The sequence below is a fragment of the Rhamphochromis longiceps genome, linkage group LG8 (genome assembly GCF_057381845.1).
Source record: "Rhamphochromis longiceps isolate RC_006_pf linkage group LG8, R_longiceps_female_GT1.1, whole genome shotgun sequence".
NCBI classification, from domain to species: Eukaryota; Metazoa; Chordata; class Actinopteri; order Cichliformes; family Cichlidae; genus Rhamphochromis; species Rhamphochromis longiceps.
In genome coordinates, this window is record NC_140564.1 from 13,680,050 (window position 1) to 13,700,211 (window position 20,162).

General features: G+C 41.8%; 2 protein-coding genes across 3 annotated transcripts; one reads left to right on the forward strand and one right to left on the reverse strand.

The window, feature by feature from the left end:
• Positions 1-60: 60 nt before the first annotated feature.
• get4 (guided entry of tail-anchored proteins factor 4) lies at positions 61-7,900 on the forward strand. Its single transcript, XM_085415865.1, has 9 exons — positions 61-246; positions 1,183-1,261; positions 1,442-1,523; positions 1,862-2,011; positions 3,577-3,715; positions 4,871-5,011; positions 5,126-5,201; positions 5,432-5,504; positions 6,936-7,900. The coding sequence occupies exons 1-9, from the start codon at positions 107-109 to the stop codon at positions 7,022-7,024; spliced, it is 969 nt and encodes a 322-aa protein (XP_085271991.1). The 5' UTR covers positions 61-106; the 3' UTR covers positions 7,025-7,900.
• A 1,896-nt stretch (positions 7,901-9,796) lies between these two features.
• Positions 9,797-20,152, reverse strand: vps35l (VPS35 endosomal protein sorting factor like). 2 transcript variants are annotated; one of them, XM_085415858.1, is made up of 30 exons: positions 19,936-20,152; positions 18,156-18,255; positions 17,857-18,039; positions 17,660-17,779; positions 17,438-17,462; positions 17,083-17,159; positions 16,861-16,989; positions 16,695-16,779; positions 16,562-16,618; positions 16,328-16,424; positions 15,918-15,965; positions 15,643-15,736; positions 15,122-15,322; positions 14,969-15,015; positions 14,695-14,806; positions 13,840-13,956; positions 13,694-13,747; positions 13,523-13,603; positions 13,365-13,427; positions 13,183-13,268; positions 13,009-13,089; positions 12,826-12,889; positions 12,589-12,687; positions 12,431-12,508; positions 12,083-12,197; positions 11,795-11,934; positions 11,507-11,672; positions 10,461-10,579; positions 10,079-10,225; positions 9,797-9,977 (listed from the first exon to the last, which is right to left on the reverse strand). In XM_085415858.1, exons 1-30 carry the CDS (start codon positions 19,950-19,952, stop codon positions 9,879-9,881), a joined length of 2,901 nt encoding a protein of 966 aa, XP_085271984.1. In that variant the 5' UTR covers positions 19,953-20,152; the 3' UTR covers positions 9,797-9,878. The 2 variants fall into 2 exon arrangements, with proteins under 2 accessions (XP_085271984.1, XP_085271983.1); XM_085415857.1 differs by having other exon boundaries at positions 10,079-10,228; positions 19,936-20,115.
• Between the last annotated feature and the right edge of the window lie 10 nt (positions 20,153-20,162).

Genomic DNA, 20,162 nt, shown 5'->3' on the forward strand with positions numbered 1-20,162 from the left:
ATACACCAGCTACGGCAAGCGACGAGGGTCCATTAAGTTTAAAGCTTTCCGGGTTCACCCTGTCAACGGTCGCTGGGTGTGCTGCTGCTGCTACGGAGGAGCAACGATGTCGGAGCAGGAGTCTCTGAGGTGCTCCAGTGCCAGAAACCGTGGAGGCGTACAGAGGGTGGAAGGAAAACTGCGAGCCAGCGTAGAAAAGGGGGATTATTATGAAGCACATCAGATGTACAGGACTTTATTTTTTAGGTGAGACTTCGTTTTTACGCTTGTTCATTCGGTTATAATTGCCGTTTGGCTTCGAGGCCTGCCTGTTCCAGATCATTCTGCTGTCAACCTTGCTTCTACACCTGACTGTCTGTGATTGGTCTGCTTTCACAGCGGGCCCACCCACTCTTCGTGATCCTTGTGTTTGTTTGGACGGTCGCGTTTTCCATCTAGTCTCAAAACGGGACTGCTAACTAATGCTAGTTAGCCAGCTATGTGTTTGCTTTTGATGGCTGAAGTGTAGTTAGCTACCCGGACAATGCCTACCACAGATATTCTGCTTTTATGTGTAACTTGAAAGTCTCTTTATTCGTACATAACCGAATCTAGCGGCTAACTATTTTAGTAACTGCTGAGGTTGCAAAAACTTGTTAGTTGAAGATGTCCGGCTGAGTTAGCCAGTTAGCAACATTCTGCACTGTCGCGGTCTGGACCGAGATGGCTGGACGTGTTAACGCTAGCAAACGTGTCTTCATTCACAGCCTGTCCATTTAGAGACCTGAATAAGCCTAAGCGTTTGTTGAGTGTTCCAGTTTTTGTCATAAAAGCTCAGTCTTAACTCCCTGCTCCAACACTATGAAATCTGAGCTCTATTTAGTGCAATAACATTATTAGTCAAGGTGCAATACTGCTTAGCTCCGTATCACCAGCTTTTAATTAAAAAAAAAAAGGGTGCTATAAACCTATTTTAATCCAATTTGAAAACGTTCTTTCTCTCACAGTGGGTGAGTGTTGGCCTGCTCATTCACTGGTTTTCATGATTGAAGTGTTAACACCTGGAAATAAAGGGAGTCTAAAATATTGTTTTCCTTCATTGATACCTGCTGTGAAAAAGAAGGGAAGCAGGACTGAGCTAGTGTGCCTTGGAAACGGATAGTGTCATCTCTTGTGTAATACTGATACTCTGTCTTGCATCAGGTACATGTCACAGGGGAAACATGCGGAGGCCAGGGAGCTGATGTATAACGGAGCATTGCTCTTCTTCAGCTACAACCAGGTACATGCAGCACTGAGTTTGTTAGAAAGCAAATAATTTTGGCTGTAATAATTGACTTGTTTTGTGTAATTATAATATTTTATAGTAGATCATTAACCCAAGTTCCAGACAGTTCCTGACGGTGTAGATTAAAAAAAAAAAAAAAAAAAAAAATTACACTTGCTGTGTTTTGGTTTGCAGCAAAACAGCGCAGCAGATCTGTCCATGCTGGTGCTGGAGGTTTTGGAGAAATCTGAGACAAAAGTTGAAGATGAAATATTAGGTGGGTGCAAGACTTTGTGTTTTAAAGTTCATCTACAAGACTTCTTGTAAATAGTGGTAAATACATTTTTTCTATTGAAATAAATATTACCAAACTAAAATCACATATAGAATATGTGCAGCTTATCAAACATATCCTGATCATTAACTGCTGCAATAGCTGAACTGTGGATTTGTGCTTCATATAATAAATAATTGATCAGCTAAATCTCACTTCTCTATCTGTGTGTATAACTGATCGCAAATGATGTAGCAATAAATCCTCATGATAGTCAAAGAAGTCTGCACAACAGGGCATTTCATTTATATTTCTCTGATTTATTTATTTATTTTTTTAAGAATATCTGGCTAACCTGTTCAGCCAGATGGACCAGAACTCTCCAGAGAGAGTAGCATTTGTTTCCAGAGCCTTGAAATGGTCCACAGGAGGGTCTGGCAAGTTGGGTCATCCAAAACTACACCAGCTGCTTGCTGTCACTTTGTGGAAAGGTAAAAGTTGATCATGTTGATTATGTAGCTCAGAGAGTAGAAGGTTTTTAAATGTACGTATTAAGATATCAGTAGACACCATCGGTTTACTGATAGTCTGTGAGATATATTGATTAGTAACAGTGAACCCATGACTGCAAAGTAATAATTAATGCCAGATTGCACACTTTGTCAATGGCTGATTGGCTTGATCAATAAAAAACATACAAAATGTTTCGATGCACATACACACTAGATTTAATTGTGGGTGTGTATGATGTCTAGACTACTCAGAGAAGACACACAACACCCTATTCCAAAAAAATTGGGGCTCTGTGTGAAATGTAAATAAAATCAGAATGCAATGATTCACAAATCACACAAGTACATATGTTATTTACAATAGAACATAGAAAACATATCAAGTGTTTAAACTGAGAAGAACTATTTTAAGAAAAATATTAGCTCATTTTGAATTTGACGGCAGCAACACATCTCCAACAAGTCTCCTCGAGCTGAGGAGAGCAGTTCTTTGACTCTTGGGAGAATGTTAGCAAAAGGGTCCCATTCTTGTCTTATAGAGATTCCAGCTGCTTTATAGTCCTGACTGTTGCTGAAGTTTTGCTTCATGAAGCACTAAATGTTTTCAGTTGGTGAGAGTGTAATGTACTGCAGGCAGGACAGTTCACCACCTACATCTTCTTCTAGTAAGGAGCCATGCTGTTGTAGTAGTAGTAGCTGCACTTTGGCATTGTCTCACTGAGATATGCAAGGCCTTCGATGTAAAAGACATCCAGATGGGAGCATATGTTGCTCTAAAATCTGTACAGATAGATGAGATATTCAAAGTGTTCACAGCTTTACACTTAAGAACATTATTTTGACATTGTTACACAAGTTGTAGACTGTTTTTTGCAGATTGGTGAAACTCTGCCAATCTTTACATACTTTACTCTGCTTCTCTAAGATGCCGTTTTTAAAACCCAATCATGTTACTGACCGCTTTCCAGTTAGTTTAGAAAATATTCCTCTCACTGTTTCTTTTTGTGCCACTTGCATTTCCAGCCTTTTGTTGCACCCTTTCCAACATTTTTGTTGAAAAGGGTGCAACATCCAATGTCTTTAAAACACCTTTGAGACATTTTAACTGCCATCAAATTCAAAATGAACTAATCTTTTAAAACAATGGTGCATTTTTTTTTCATTTCAAACAATGGCTATTCTATTTTAAATAAAAGGAGTTTGTGGGTTTATGAAATCCCTGCATTTTGTTTTTATTTATATTATACACAGTGTTTCAACTTTTTTGAAACTGGGTTTAAAATTCAATAGCTTTGTATGTGTTAAAACATAGTGTCATATCACAAGGTCAGAGTGTGTCCTTATTCTAGAAACACGGGGCATTTGCTCCTTGTATCAGTCCGTCTTGACTAATTATGCTCGCATGACATCTTCTGTGTATAATGACATCCTGTTTGGTGTCTTTCCTGGTAACGTTGTTTTGTTTTGCTTGCTACATCATTACTGTCCTGATGTTGCCATCTTGGAAATTAAGATGTTGTTGTATTTTTCTTTTAAATCGTCAGAGCAAAACTACAGTGAGTCTCGTTATCACTTCCTGCATTCCTCTGACGGGGAGGGCTGTGCACACATGTTGGTGGAGTATTCAGCATCACGAGGCTTCCGCAGTGAGGTTGACATGTTTGTGGCGCAGGCCGTCCTACAGTAAGTGAACTGTCACCTTGTCACATTCTCAGATGCAAAATTAGGAAACTGGGAGGGAGCTAAATTTAAGTCTGTGAAGGTTCTCAGTCATCCAGGTCATCGAGCTAAATTTAACAGTGGGGTTTTTTTTGTTTTGTTTTGTTTTTTGGAAAGCTGAGTTTGATTTCATTAGCTAAACCCCAGATCTGTTTGATCAAGACATCAGAGAGAGCTCCAAGGAGGCCAAATACAACACAAAGTCTCACATTTTCAAAAAAAAAAAAACCATCTTGATGATCCCCAAGACTTTTGGGAAATATTCTGTGGTAAAACTAAGACAGCATTTCATAAAAAGTTCATACCAACAGTCACGCATGGTGGTGGTAGTGTGATGGTCTGGAGCTGCTTTGGCGCCTGCATGACTTGCTGTAACTGATGGCACCATGAATTCTGCTTTCTCCTGAAGGAGAATGTTCGACCATCAGTTCATGACTTGAAGCTCAAGTACACTTATGCATCCCATCTCTGAATGATTAAACATAAATGAATAAATAACTCAATAAGTCACGGTTTTGGAGTGTCCTAGTCAAAGTTCAGACTAAAATCTGATTGAGATGTTGGGCATGACACTAAACAGGCAGTTATGACAAATGCTTGATTGCAGGTCTTGCAGCCAAAGATAACACAACCAGTTATTAGGTTAGAGGGCAATTCATCTGTGGTTTTCTAATGTTTCTGATTGGAGTAGGTGGCACTCATAGGAATCCTTTTGTGCAGAAGAGTCACATGACATGCATTTTTATGTGAGTGACCAAGCGCAGAGTCTGAAACAGAAATTCCACCTTAACAGAGAAATTTGATGACAGTGCTAGTGATTCCTGTTATAAACGGGGGATTTAGGTTTTGTTGAACCAGCTAAATACAAAAAAGCCTAGCTGTGTGGAGCTTGGTTTGCAGTTTACCCCTCAGGAGTATTGAGTATAGTGTCGGTGTTCAGAAGCGGTAGAAATGGAGAAAATGGTACTGACGCATCCATCTCCAACATGTCGACCAGCAGCTGCATCTATTTTTAGTCTGTCAGCCATTTCTTCAAAGAGGCTTTGAGCATCATTTACCTTTATTATCATGCCATCTCCATAACTCTCCCTTTCTTCTCTCAACTCTCAAACCCTCCAGGTTCCTCTGCTTAAAGAACAAAAACAGCGCTTCCGTGGTGTTCAGCACGTACACAGAGAAACACCCGTCCATAGAGAGGGGCCCTCCTTTCGTGCAGCCTCTACTAAACTTTATCTGGTTTCTGCTGCTGGCAGTGGACGGGTGAGGACAGATGTTGGGATTGTTGAGTTTGCTTATCATGCCTGACAGAAGTAAGCTTAAAAATATCAGTGAATTGTTTTCATCATTTAGATGCTTTTTGTTTGTTTTCTTTAGGGGTAAATTAACAGTTTTCACAGTGTTATGTGAGCAATATCAGCCTTCCCTGAAGAGGGATCCCATGTATAATGAGGTGAGTGTTGAGCTGCAGCTTCTACTGTTTGTCTTTGCCCAGAATGTATGTAACAAATGACTACGCCATGTGCACTAGGCTAACTTAACCTTTGAATTCATTTGGTTAAAGATGTTGGAGAAAGTCTGTCATTGAAGTCGCATCATGGGGTTAAACTGCCTGTAAACACAGACTCTACTCAGGTGTAATCCTCTCTTCCTCTCTCTCTTGACATTTTTGTGACTCCTCAGTATCTCGACAGAATAGGACAGCTTTTCTTTGGCGTTCCACCCAAACAGTCCCCATCGTATGGCGGACTACTAGGTGAGTTGGCAAACACAATTGATGTGTATATACACACACATGTTAATAGACTTACCAGCAAGATGAAGAGAAAATCTGATAGCGATGTTTTTCATCACCAGCTACTTTTGAATGTGATGCTACCAAGAAACTACCTGAAGCGTCTGCATCATTTATGAAGGTGCTTCAAAAGCTATTAGACAAGATGTAAAATAACAGGCAGCTTAATTAAAGGAACTGTTTGTAGTCGTGACTCTTACCCATGTAGAATGTAGGCTGTCTGACCTGGTTTTAACCCCCAGGAACTTGTATGTTTAAAAAAAAAAAATGAGGGGAATATCATCACTGTAGTTTCAGTGGCCACATGGACATAAACACTTTGTGTCACCAGACCACCAAAACAGTTTAAAAAGCTGGATATTAACCTTATCCGTTTCTATTTGAGATTTCTATTTCTCTTTTTTACGTCTCTGTTGGAATTTGAAGTAGGAGACTAATAAGGTGGCAGATGCTCTGACAGAAGGAGGCTTGTGGCCAAATACGAAAGAGCAGAAATGGAGACCGTGATGGATGGCTCAGCTTACCGCTGGAAATGTTTAATCCAAATCTTTTAAATTATTAAAGTTTAAATGTTTTCCTGCAGTTGTTTTTTGTGTTCCTTGTCAGTAAAATAAAGATATATTTCACCTTAGGGCTGTTCGATATAACGATATATATCGGATGATGATATAAAAATACCTATCGTTTCATTTTACGCTATAGTTTGTTTCGTGGTGTCGCAAAATAAACTGTTTACGGCAATATTTTTTTCATCGTTTTGATGGTCACTGTAGCGGCTATATTAATTTCTTAAAGTTCTCTCTTTCTCTTATGTTTAATATAACCACACTACGGAGGGACAAGCGCCTGTTTTTATGCGTTGTTGTTAGCAACAATGACAGTAAAACCATTGCGTGTCTGCTTGTTTCCACATAAACCTTTCACAATAAAGCTCAAGATTCTGTTGAGACTTTTCAAAATAAACTGAGTCACGTAAAAGTATGCAGAGTACTTACGGATGAGAAGCAAAAAGCCGTCAGGTGCTAAAAAATAAATGTTAGACTCAAACGTTAGAACAGGCTTTTTCCCGCAGCACGCCGTGTAATAAATACTCTCAAAGAAACGGCGGCTGTTACAACTTATGTCTAAAAATGTATAGTTTGATGCATCAGTTAAAACACTCGACTCCAGCTACACGACACCCAGCTGGAAACACTTTACACAAGTCGAGCTGCCTGCGATTCACAGAATTTACAGAAAATGTTACATTTCTGTGATTTATATCGTTATCGGGACGATAGATGTCTTATGACCAAAATCTCATATCCCGATATATCGCACAGCCCTATTTCACCTCAGTTGGCTTTGCAGCAGCCTTTGAAAGAATGATGATTGCTGTTTTGCACCTTGCAGGCAATCTGCTGAACAGCCTGATGGGTTCGGGTGAGGAGGATGACGGAACTGAAGAACCTCCAGAGGACAGCCCCATAGAATTAGACTGAGCACGCAGCCTGGGACGAGGGAATCAAGAACAAACACACGAAAAATAATGAATAAGACCACCCAGCCTCCTTCCTTCAGGTCCACCGCGGGGTCAGGGCACGGTGGTGGTCTGTGATTTCAGAGGTGTGCTGTTTAACAGAAACATCATCTCTCAAATCATCCAGTCAAAAAAAAGCAAGAAAGAAAAACTATTGGACCGGCAAAACAAACAAATACAAAAAAACACCCCCGTCAGCACTGCCTGGACTGACAACGCCAAACTGCAAACTGTTTTTGTGTTGAACTGTTATATACAATTATTTTAATCATCATTTTTGTTCTTTAAGGGTGTAAGATTTTTAAACAAGACATCACAACTGTCCTCTCTGCTTGTGAAAACCTGCTCCTAGGAGGTAGTTGGAGTCTCAGTGGAGAGGACAGCATCACAAGTCTGTCTCCATGACATAATGTCGCAGATAAGAGGGTTTAGTTGACTCACAGCAAGTCTCCAACTTGCCACGGTATAGCTGCTGTTGGCATTTTTCAACTTATTCCGTTACAGGTTTCTTCTTCATCTTCTTCTCTCAGTAGGATATTAAATTATGCTTTTTAGTTGAGGTCAGGTTTCAGCATCTCATCTGCGGTTTAATGGACATTTAAAAAAAAAAACAAACCCCATCAGAGCTCTGAAGTTATTATCAGAGGTCACGTTGCACCTTAAACATCCACCAAACAAACCATTCTGCAGTGTCATTTCTGTTGTGTAACACTACTGCAAACACACAGCTGTCTGTATCAAACGGCTCCGTTGTTGTGTGGTTCAACTTTTTGCCCTATGCTGGCTGAACTGCTGCTGAGTTGCTTTAAATCTCCAAGATGAATTCTGCCCCCCCCCCCCCCAAAAAAAAAGAGAAAAAACCCTCGGATTTGACTTTTTGTTCCAACTGCAAGACATCAAATTTTAAAGCACTTACACAGCTGCAAAAGTGACCTTTTTTTATGAAAGGAGCGAAATCGGACACTGTGAAACGAACGTTTGTTAGACTTAAACTTGCATCGCATGTTGTAAATTGCTAATATTTAAACCAGCTGCTTCACTCTCGTTCTCGCGCCTCTGTTTTAGGTCCAAACCAGGTTTTTCTTGGAGGCGGTGAAACATCAGTTCAGCCGGTGCGAAATAAGCATGATTCATTCAGTAGCTGCTGCTTATCAGTGTTAAAGTCATCGGCCCTCGGAGAGCACAGCGTTCTTGTCTTTTACTCACATTGAGAACTTCTCATTGTGACTTGTGATAACTTCAGGTCTTGTCAGTCTGTTTTTCGAAGTCCCAATTGTGCTCCATGTTATCTGAAAACACCTTTTTCAGCCCTGATTATTTGAAAAAGGTGTGCAACACTTTTCCTTCAATAAATGGCAGAAAAATTGGAATGTCTACAGGTCTTCCAGTGTAAAGTAATCTTTATTTGGTTAAACATTTTTCTTCCCATCAGCAAAGAAACAGATTTTAATCCACATCTCCGTCGCTTTTTTTAAAACTGCAAAAAAATAAAGCGTCTCTGCTCTCTGAGGGCTGTTCTAGTTTACTTTTATGTAGTTACGTGTTGGGCTGTGGAAGTCCTAAAAGGCCAATATTAATAATAAAATAAAAAGAACAGCAAATAACCAATGAAATACATTAAAAAAAACAAACATTAAATGGTCTGATAATTCAATACATTAATTTCTGGGGAACTTCAGTTTTTGTGTTTTTTGCATTTAAGTATATTAAATAAAATGAAGACAGTAGGTATGCTAATAAATAGCAGTCAGAATAATTTATTGAAACACATCATTACTGACATTCCCCACAGAATCGGGCAGCTGCAGAGGGACAGACTGAATAGTGTAGACGCTCCGTGTCGTCAGTGTTTATCTCGTGTTGGAGAGAGACCATTTCTTTCTGCAGTTGTCGTCAGAAATCCTCCTATTTAAACGGCTGTTGTTAGTCATGAAACATTCAGAACTAGGTTCATCCTGCTGGCTTCTGTTACCCCACAGATCCGGGTCCACCTTCCAAAAGGGAAATTCAGGCCAAAATGACTTTCAGGCGAGTACATCCAAGCACGTGTTACCGTGTTGTCAGTTACATTTTTATTCAGTGTTAATTTTTCACAGCATCCTTTGAGTTTTGTAAGCAAAGGGAAAAAAATAATTTTGTTTTCTTAACCTGAAAGTCAGTTTAGTCAGATGTGTCCTGTTGTTACCAGGAAGAAGTGTGTGACCAAAGGCCTGCAGTGTGTGTCGGTGAGCGTCATCACGACTGTTTGCTGCTGTTTCTGATCATTTTGTCCTTTGAGAGCTAAAGCGAAGTGTTTGACTTTTCAGCTGTCACTAAATAAGAAAATAAACTACAACTGAGAAGAGTGTGAGAATGTGAAACGGCTTCCTTGTTGTTATTTATTTGCAAGCACTGGGAACTACAAAAATTATAAGCTGGTAAAACAGCTAGCACCAGCGAGACAGAGGAGTTTCTCTGTGAAACCATTTAAACTTGTCATTAACTTGGGCTGTGAGGCTGCAGCTTATCAGAGGTTTAAAGGTGGTGGTTCAGCTCCTGATAAAAGTATGTGGGGTCCTTTATCCCCTAGCAAGGCCTATTTTAGTTTGGTGGGAGGCTGTTTGTGTCATTTGCAGAATAAATCACTCAGCTGGAGGCCACCGTCTTGCAGTCTTGGACAGTCAACACACTAAAGGTGTCAAGGTGATCTGATTCAAGTACTCAGACTATATAAAAGTCTACACAAGACACAGAAAACAGGCATATAAAATTCCTTTGTTAGGTTTTATTTACACAAATTTAAATTGAGCAGTGTAACACGTCATTGAGTGTGGAGCTCAGGTGCGAGACTGCAGCGTGAGCCTCTGGACCATATCTGACAGATGAGTCATGTCCGGCTGCTGAGTCTGATGTTTGATGAACTCCAGAGTCCGAACCTGCAGCAGACAAAGATGAGAAGTCAGTGAGGCTGCATTCACAAATACAGCAGATTTAAAGTGTACAGAGTGGGCCTCGGAGCTCTGAAACATGAACTCACGGAGGTGCGGGTCTCGCAGCATCCATGTTTGTGGCTGAGGTTCCAAAGGTTGACTGCCAGCTGGCTCAGCTTGTTGTTCCTCAGATCACCGTGAGCCAGCAGGACACCAAACAGGGAGAAGGCCAGAGCGCCCTGGCGGCGTGTGCTCTGCTGCAAGAGAGTGGGAAATGCATGTCAGCGTGGTTTTCCAGTTTTTGGTTTTCATTCCCACATGTACATGAAGGCAGCATAACTTTGGTTACACAGCATCCAGATTTTGGCAAGCTTGAAATCTGGATTTTCACTAAAACCAGATTATTTTTCTTTAAAATAATTCCTTCAGCCATGGAAGCAGTTGCTTTTTGTTTTTGAATTTAGACACATCTAAGCACCGCATCCTCACCTCATCACGACCGAGTGTCTTCAGGTGGTCGAGGATCTGTCCAATCAGAGTCTCACACAGCTTGTTGATCTCTGATAGGAATTTGGGATCTCCGCCATAGAGCGTGTCATTAGAATCCACTGAGCCAGGAAACAGAATAATTAGATTAACGGGGAAAACTCCTCACTGTCTTACTACAGATGAAGACAGAATTATTACCCCCCTGTGGAATTTGCAGAACAAGGGACTTTAATTTTTTCATTTCCTTAGCATTTCTAAACATACTACTAGTATGTTTATACTATACTACTACTACATACTACTGCTTTTTATTTGTGGGGTATTTACATGTCTATCTAAAACATTGTAATATGTAATAGTAATACATTAGCTAATACATAATATTAAATAAATTATATATATCTCTATATATAAATAAAATAAATTATATATCTATCTATCTATCTATACACACACACACACACACACATGTATCTAATATCTAATAACCATGTTAATAAAAAATCTTAATAAGATTGAGGACGATCAGTTACGATACACAACAGTAAGTTGTAAGTTTGTGTGTTTGTGGAGATGTGCTTGGTTTCAGCCCCTGGCGTCTGATCCAAACCGAGATAAGTCAGAAGCATGTAGCAGATGTCATTAAATGAAGATATATTATTTCTGTGGTAATACATTATTCTCTCTAAAGTCACGTATTCTGTAATAAGACTGATCCAGTGGTTCGGGAGTAGTGATCTTTTGGATTTCCAATTTCAAAATATAGCTTTCTTGGCAATAGAGAGATAAAGAAGAGCTTGAGAGATTCCTTAAAAAAAAAAAAGAATGGACTGGAATCCCTCTGGAGACGTGTGAGAGACTTGTTGAAAACAGCACTGTCCTCAACTGTACATGTGACAAGAACAGGAAACGTCACAAGTAAAAGCTCAACGCGTGAAACTCTTAACTTTTAGGGCTTACAGAAATTAGCCTGGGGAAAATCTGTAAAAGTCTGTCTTTGTTAGAGCTCTCTGATGTAAATTCAGTGTTTACGTGTGTGCCGTTACCTTTGGGGATAGAGTACAGATAGGTTTCCTGGCTCATGGCTGCCAGCAGGGGCAGAGCACTGATGTAAACCCGCACCTTTGCATCGCTGTTGTCTTCCCAGGTATAATCCTGGACCATGTTGAGCAGACCCCGGACTAAGTAGAGCACCCCATGCTCTGGATGGTCCTGTTAAAAGACAACAACAACAAAAATCAAAACATTTGTCAAGCTGAACTGAGACAAAAATGGGCGATTACAGGTGTGGTCCGTCTCCTGTAAACCCACCTCTGAACCGTAATGAACCTTACCGGGATAACCAGCAGCGTTGCCAAGAAGCTGTTGATAAAGTCCACGAGGAAGCTTTCAGAAGAGCGAAGTTTTCCCTCCACGCTGATGGAGCGAGGAACCTCCGGAAGAATGCTTACGGCTGCCTTTAGGAAAGCATCGGCTGGAAGAAGGAAGGTGGAGAACGAGTCAGAAAAGGCGTGGGAAGGACAAGAGAAACAGAAATGATCGCAATACAGTAAAAACATTAGGGACACAAGTTTTGATCAACTAAATCTTAAACTTAAATCTCGAATGAGACAGCTACTTACCCTGGGACAGACACTGATTGGCCAAAGCAACCTGACCGGACAACAGGTAGAGGCTGAGTCGACTGAAGATGCTGCTGAGAGACGGGATGGTGATGAAACTGTAGGCGGCACATGCCTAAAAGAGAGAGGGAGAGGAAAATTTCATGCAATGTTATTTCTGTAAGACAGGCCTATAAAAAAAGCTTGCTAGCATTAGGTGATAAATTAGCATTAGCCAAAATGCTAATGTTGACTGTCTTTTATATACAGTCTGTGGTTTTTTGACTTTTCCTTTGGCATTGCTAAAAAGTCATCCAAGAGGAACGTACGGTGATGTGAAATGATTAGAGACTGCATGTGTGGACTCACTCTGACGAAAGCAGCGGTCTTGCGGGAGTGATTCCCTCTCATCACCCTCCTGGTCTCCATGGCCAGCTGGTTCACCGTCTGTAAACGACAAGGTTACATGAAGGAGATGGCGTTGTGGCTTCTGTCACTTAATGCTGAAATGCCAAACACAGGCTTACATGAATGAGTTGCACCAGGACAGGCTCCAGGTTACAGAAGGTGGCTCTAGCCTCCACACAGAAACTCAACTGCTGCTCAAAGTCACGACCAAAGGAAACCTGAAGTGCAGAGAAAAAAATTTTAACCCCAAAATTGAAACAAAAACAACAGATGCAGATCAAAACAATGCAATACAAGAGGCCGAAACAGCAGTTGTGATTGTTGTTGACATAATATAATAGATGTGATAATCTCACCATGCGGATGAAGCCGATGATCAGCAGAGCCAAAGATCTTTTCTCGTCTTCGAGAGTAAGAGCACTTCAAGACAAAGAGAAAAATAAATGCGCTACCGCACGAACACAGCTGAAACGACGACTTTAAGTCACAGATATGAAAGTAGCATACGTCTGTATAACACACACAAACGAATACCCTACTTGACAGAGTCGTGCATGGTCTTGCAGATGTGCAGCATGGCGTTGAGGATCACCGGGTCTCTGGTGAGCTCCACCTGGTGTCTAAAGGCCAGAGAACAGAGTAGAACATCAATACGAAACATCAACGTTTCTGCCACAACTCTCAATAATCTCATGACTTTAACGAACTCTTACTTGATGAAGACCTCCATGATGGATTTGCAGACCTCCACCCTCACGCTGTCCTTCTGGAACATGTCCAGGAACGGCAGGAATCGCTCCTGAAGAACCGAAAAGAGCAAAAACTGAAAATGTAGCTCGACTTATGGCACTGGAATCACAGTTTCATCGTTGCAGCTCAAGCTGTAGAAGCTCACCATGGAGAAGAGGACAGAGAAGTCGTGGAAGTAGGTGAGGATCTTCCTGATCACCGACTGCAGCTACACGCAGAACAGACACGAGACAGTTAGTACAGAGCAGAAGGAAAGAGGAGGATGGAGAGTAGCAGAGATTCAGGGAAGCATCGTGCACCAACCTGAGGGTAGGCGTCCTCGAATGCTCGGTCAGGGGTCATGTGTTTGATGATGTCAGCCAAAATCGTGTTGACCTCCCGTTTCTGACAGTCACGCAGAGAGAGGATTAAGAAAGGTAGTGCATTTCCAAAACATAAATAAATAAAATTTGTGTTTGACTGCTTTCTACTCACTGTAAAGTGTCTGCAGGTAAACTCCACCCAGATTTCAGCACAGTTGATGTAGTCCTGCAAACCAAAATGAGATTTTCAGTAACAATCTGGAACATTCTGGCAGGAATAACGGGACCTTTTGAAAACTACTGTCAGCGGTTCAGAACCTGAGGACTGCGGACTTTGGTGATGACTTTCCAGGCTTCATTCAGGATCGTCAGCCTCTCGGATTCTGGAGGATCGGCAGACGCCAGGCTGCGACCCAGAGAGCCAAACAACAGATGCTGAAAAGGAGACAAAATTCATTCCAAAAAGATTTAGACAATGACCTGAACATCTGCCTCTATCCTTTATATATTTTAATGACTTTATTACCCAATGAGATTGATTTTTCATACTCGTTGTGAATTATGTGAAGGTGTAATGACTACTTTTTCTTCAGCTTTTATAAACCTTCCCATTAAATTATTGGCAGTAAGGAATTTTCACCAGTTGATTGTGTTGACTATAATCCTGGAGGAGCTGTAGAGGAAACAGAGAGGTTTCAGATCTGGCCATCATCATGGGAAAGGAGTGGAGAGAATTTGTCATCAGTGTTGCTGTTTGAATCCAGCTGGAATCAACACACTGTCTGGATTCCTCCATTAGCTGATGCAGAGGCCATGTAACTGTGGCTGTAGACCTTCTGCATCACTTCCTGCACATACAGCTGAGCACATCAGTTTCATTTCCACTGACCTCATACCAACAATACCTGCATTCATTTTAGCTTTGAGCTCCTTATTGTGTCCATATTTAGACTTTAATTCACTGAGCTCTGACATGATTTTTGTGGTGTAATTGTTTTCCCTTTCCAAGCTGTTTTGCTCTGGGATATTTTAAATTGTGTTACTGCCAAGTTGTTTTTCATAAGTATTTTTTATCTTGTACTTATTTCCCCACATCCAATAAACAGAAGATGACTTCTTTGTTTTTAACCAAGGTAAGAAAAAAGATGCAGTGAACATGAAACGTTCTCTGACCTTTGGGAAGCCGGCCTCGTCGCAGTCTTTGATCATACCGATGAAGTCTGTGGCTCTGGCTGCAACAAACTCTGGCCTGAACGCCCTCATTACTGAATTCAAAAGCAAAGCACTGTGGGAAAGCAAAGATGAATTAGTGCTGTGCCATACATTCTGTGACAACTTTAGCTAAACCCATGCTAATAACGGTCATTTCTATGAAATAAAAGGATCGTGACACTTCCAGGTAAATCACATGACAAGAAACAGCTACTAACAATTTTAAAGCACTCACTTGTTTCCCAGTTTTTTGCATCTCTCCATCATCTCTGTTAGCAGAGACTGAAACAGAAACACAAGCAGCATTAAAAGCAGAAACATCACTGAGGTTGTGCCCCTGCGACGCTCTCACCGAGCTCCACTTTTTCAATAAAGTCTAAGTAAATACCTCTGGAGCTCTGTACGCGATACACTGCAGGATCCAGCTGATGGCAGGTGAGTAGAGTGTCAGGTACTCGGGCATCTCCACCCTCTGCAGCACCAGCTGGGCCCGGACGTTCTCGCTGCTGATCTGTCGAAAAGTGCCGAGCAGGTCGAAGAAGTTGCGGTTCAGGCTGTCTTTCAGGTGGGGGGCCACCTCCATGCCCACCTGGAAAGAAGGATATAGGTGTCAAACAAACAAAACCTACAAAGCTGGTAAACAGCGCAAGTCAAAAATAGCATTGTTCATGCATTTGCAGCATTTTTTTATGGCAACTGATCTGGACAGGAGGAGTTGCAATATGCTCACTCAGAAAAAAGAGGCATCAACGACAAACGACAGGAGACAGAAATAAGTCATAACATGAAGGAGAGAAGCTGGGGTCACAGTGGGTTGCAGATGTAGCAACAACAGCCTAAATAGGACACCCCAGAAACACAATCAGCAAGGTAGGGAAATTAAGGAAAGACGAGCAGAGTCCATCTCACCCTGCAGAGGTAAGCTCTGGCATATGCAGCCACCAGAGGGTCTCCAATCCCTCTGACCATGGCACTCAACCGAGGAAGGGTCTCCTGAATGCCGCTGCGGACAGTGGCAGGACAGATGGTGTTTTCTTTATGTCAAACGATTTTATTCCAGTTTACAAACATGGTTGATGCATCACAGCTATTAAAATGACATTTTCCAAATATTATTGCTAAATCTTTACGTTTTCTAAAGAAAAATCCTTGTGGAAACCAGCTGATAAACTGTGAGGACTCACGATTTGTTGAGGAACCGGTTGCACTTGAGAATGGCAGCTTCAACATAGCTGTATCACGAGGTTAAAGAACCAAATTTACATACAAATTACTTACAAACATACATAGCTGAGCCACTTTGCATTTAATCGTTATTATTAATATCTGGTTCTCTTTCAAAGTTTGTGTTTTTGGCCTGTCTCCCTCCCCACACCTCTAACCGGTCACAGCAGATGGGTGCTCCTCCCTGAGTCTGGTTCTGCTGGAGGTTACTTCCTGCTAAAAGAGAGGTGAGGTGACTGTTGTTGAGATTTGGTGCTATGTAAATAAAACTGAATTGAACTTGATTTTAAAACCAGGTCTGCGAGTGAATGAAACTCCAGCCAAAAGCAGACTATGAACAGAAATCCTGAGTGAGGGTGTTGAAGGATACAGTCTGGGAAGGAGCTCTCTGATGGAGGCGATCTTGTAGAACCAGTTGAGGCACGTCTCCTTTGCGGTGTCATTCACATCTTCAACTGTGAAATTATCTGAGGTGGCAAACAAAAGTCAAATGTGAATTAACAAAAACTAAATCAATCCAACATGACTTCAGAAGGTGCAAGGATCGTCTAAATGCTCTGAAGAATTTAAAGCTTTAAGTTGATTGTCAGCATTTCCACTTTACCTGGTAAAGGCCGTGGGTCTGAACACATGGTCCAGATCCTGTCGTACACCAGCCGGCCTGCAAACAACAAGGACCCGAGTCACAAAACTTGCACATTGTTCAGGTTCAACTGTGGAAAAAAATCTTTACTGACCAAATGTGTCAAGGATATCAGTGATGAGAACAAATTTGCTGGGGTAGAACTGGATCACCGAATTGTCGGACAGAAGCTTGGAGCACTGCAGCACAGATCACAGATCAGGGGTGATATTTATTAAGGCGACACCAGTTAAAATGAGCACCAATTAAATAAACATTACCTGGATGACAATCTTCAGGGCTTTGACCTTCTGGTCAGAGGACCAGGCCTCCTTTAGGGACTGGTTCAGCTCCTCGATGCGGTTGGCGTAATCCTGTTGCGAGAGGTTCAGCAGCTCTCTCTGGGAGCCCTGCACACACACACAGGCAAGAAGATCCAATAACATCCCCCATCGTATTTCTTGAAAGAATAATGCAAGGCCAGCCAACAGTGGGACGCCTACCTCCTCTAGATCATCCAGCTCCTCCAGACGAGTGCGAACCTTCTCTGAAACAGCCAATCCTTGACTGGTGGCTTTTCCTAGTGAAAACAGGAAGTGATGTATAAGTTGTGAAGTTAAAGACCAAATAACAACTTAATAAGTGATGCTGACATTCTTTTTGTTTGCCCATTTTGTTTTTGCTGCCATTTATGGTTATGATAGACAGAAAAAAGCAATTTGAAAGGATTTAGGTAGTAAAATGAATATATTCTGATGCTGTCACAGGATTTATCGATACGACAGATAACTATAGACATTGAAAGCATTCAGAAATTTTCTGAAATCATTATATGTGATAGAAACAGGTTGCTCTTACCTCTGTCAGAGCCTATGAACAGATTCTATGGAGAAAAAACAAATTATAATTAAATTTTAGAACATAAAAAAAGTGCTAAACTCTCTTGAATATTTTGTTAATTGGTGAAGCCATCAGGTTCATTTCCACTATGTTTTCAAGCAGCATTAAATTATGAGACAGCAGGCCCTTGGGTAAGAGGTAAGCATAACAACAGCCTTGCTGCTACGATAGAGGACTCACTATGGAGAGTTTTTCGGTGGTGGTGAACCTGGCCAGGATTTCCCCTCGCTTCAGTGACCAAGGTTCAAAATCTGGTCCCACTGCCTCTTCTTCCTTCTCTCTCTTCCTCCTCCCCAGGTCCTGAAAGCACATCTCTATTTAGTGTCACTTTCAAATGAGCACATGCTTCAGGATTTACATTTGTCCAAGTCACTGACTCCTGTGGAGCTGCTGTGGGACATGGGTGGCGTCTCGCTGGCCGAGGCCGCGGCAAACATGGACAGGGGGTCGGTCCCGTCCAGCATGGAGCTCAGAGGGTCTGGTGGTGCTGAGGAAGAGGAGGATGAAGAGGAAGAGGTGCTGCCTTTGCGGGTCCCACGGCGGGTCTTTGTATCGGTCACCTGGACGGATTGAGAGAGGGTCAAACCTGTCACAGGCCCATTAAAAAAACCACAACAATGTTTCTGCATGTTTTCAGTGAATTAAAGCGAATAGAGATGCAGCTCAACACTGATACCATGATGGGTTTGAGTGGGTGGTAGTCTCCAAAATCGACAAGAGCGGCCTCAAGACGACACCTCTGCAGCTCTGTGTCATAGTTGCGGCCATGCGAACGCCTGGTTGCAAAAGAGATAAGACAGCTTTTTGGTCCTGCTATCGTTGATAAAGCACTGACGAACATGACCCAGTCACACAAACAAAGCTAAACTAATTATGGCACAACTCTGTGAAAGAAAGGCATAGAATGTGTGAAATTACAAAGAAATGTCTGATTTCATCGTCTGTGGTTCATAATTAAAAGTCTAAAAGAATCTGGAGAAATAAACGTACAGGAAAGTGAATGGCTGCTACATTTCTGAGAAATATGTTGGATATCTACACTGATAAGGACTGTGTAATGGGTAAGGAGTGAAAGGATGGTACGTTATCAACCTACAGATGGCTAAAAGCTTCAAAACACACAAAATTTGATTGCACTAACTCAAAACTGTACTCAGTAGTTTGTATAGCCCCCACATGCTTGTAGGTATGTCGAACAATGTTGGGGAATGCTCCTGATGAGATGATGGATAGTGTCCAGGGGGATCTCCTCCGAGATCTGGACCAGGGCATCACTGAGCTCCTGGACAGTCTGAGGTGCAACCTGACAGAGGCAGTTGGACCAAAACAAAGTCCAAGAGGTGTTCTACTAAATTTAAGTCAGGCAAGTGTGGAAGCCAGACATCGGTATCATCCTCAAGGAACTGCCTGCATACTCTCAACACATGAGGCTGGGCATTGTTGTGCACCAGGAGAAATCTGGGACCCACTGCACCAATGTAGGGCTCAAAGGTTTCATCTTGATACCTGATGGCAGTCAGGGTGTCACTGCCTGTAGAGTTAGAGTGCACGTCCATCCATGTATATGTCTCCCAAAAGCATTACTGAGCCACCACCCACCATACCACTCACAGTGAACAACATTACAGGCAGCATCATGTTCTCGATAACTTCTACAGACTCTTTCATGCCTGTCACATGTGCTCAGGGTGAACCTGCTCTCATCTGTGAAAAGAACAGGGTGCCAGTGGACCTGCCAGGTCTGGTACTCAATGGGAAATGCCAGTGTAAATGCCACAGTGCTGTGCAGTGCAGTGAGTACAGGGCCCACTAGACCATGCTGGACAATCAAGCCAGCTTCATGCAGTTTGTTTCTGATTGTTTGGTCAGAGACATTGACACCAGGGTCCTGCTGGAGCTCTGACAGTTCTCATCCTGCTCCTCACAAAAGAGCAGATAGTGATCCTGCTGATTGGTTAAGGACCTTCTCCGATCCTGTGTCCTGAAATCCCCTCCATGCTCTTGAGACTGTGCTAGAAGACATACAAAAACTTGTGGCAGTGGCACGTATTAATATGCCATCTTGGAGGAGTTTGACTACCTGTACAATCTCTGTAGGGTCCAGGTATCTGCGGCCAGCAGTGACAATGACCCAAGGCAAATGCAGAACTAGTGAAAAATCGTCAGAAAAGACGAGGAGGGAAAATGTCGTTATAAGCCAAATCTACACCGTAACCGAAGAAGGCGTCTGATTCAAAGTCACAGTCATAATAATACCATAAAAAGCTTCTTCGTCTTTAATGTTATGTTGCAAGCCTGAAAAAAGTTGACATTTAGTTTACGACGCTAACTGAACATTAAACGCACGACAATCGTATCTACGCTACATGCGTGTGCTCAGGCGTGGCTCAGTGTTTAAATACTAAAGATTTAAGTTGTTAATAAACCGTTTGTAAAATAAGAAGACAACATCTTACCACTGCACTGCAGCCATTTTTCTGCATCATATGACACCTCAGGCCTCAGCTCGGAAGTTAATTTAATTTGGGTGGTTTTTTTCCACAGTCGAGGGGTTAGTTAAATATCTATCGCCGCCACACTTAATGGATACCGCTGTGAATATGTATTTAAGTTTCATTTATAATTTTTTACGAAGACAGCGTGATTTAAGAGGCATTTTAATGAACTATCGCAAAATACAACT

What these genes read in the sequence shown, in the direction of transcription:
- get4 (XM_085415865.1), top strand. Translation starts at nt 107, where the DNA reads ATGTCGGAGCAGGAGTCTCTGAGGTGCTCCAGTGCCAGAAACCGTGGA. An exon ending in TCTTCTTCAGCTACAACCAG is followed by an intron (nt 1,262 to 1,441) that starts GTACATGCAGCA and finishes TTTGGTTTGCAG; the next exon opens with CAAAACAGCGCAGCAGATCT. An exon ending in GGGATCCCATGTATAATGAG is followed by an intron (nt 5,202 to 5,431) that starts GTGAGTGTTGAG and finishes GTGACTCCTCAG; the next exon opens with TATCTCGACAGAATAGGACA.
- vps35l (XM_085415857.1), bottom strand. An exon ending in GTTCATAGGCTCTGACAGAG is followed by an intron (nt 17,160 to 17,437) that starts GTAAGAGCAACC and finishes TGTTTTCACTAG; the next exon opens with GAAAAGCCACCAGTCAAGGA. An exon ending in ATCATGGAGGTCTTCATCAA is followed by an intron (nt 13,090 to 13,182) that starts GTAAGAGTTCGT and finishes TCTGGCCTTTAG; the next exon opens with ACACCAGGTGGAGCTCACCA.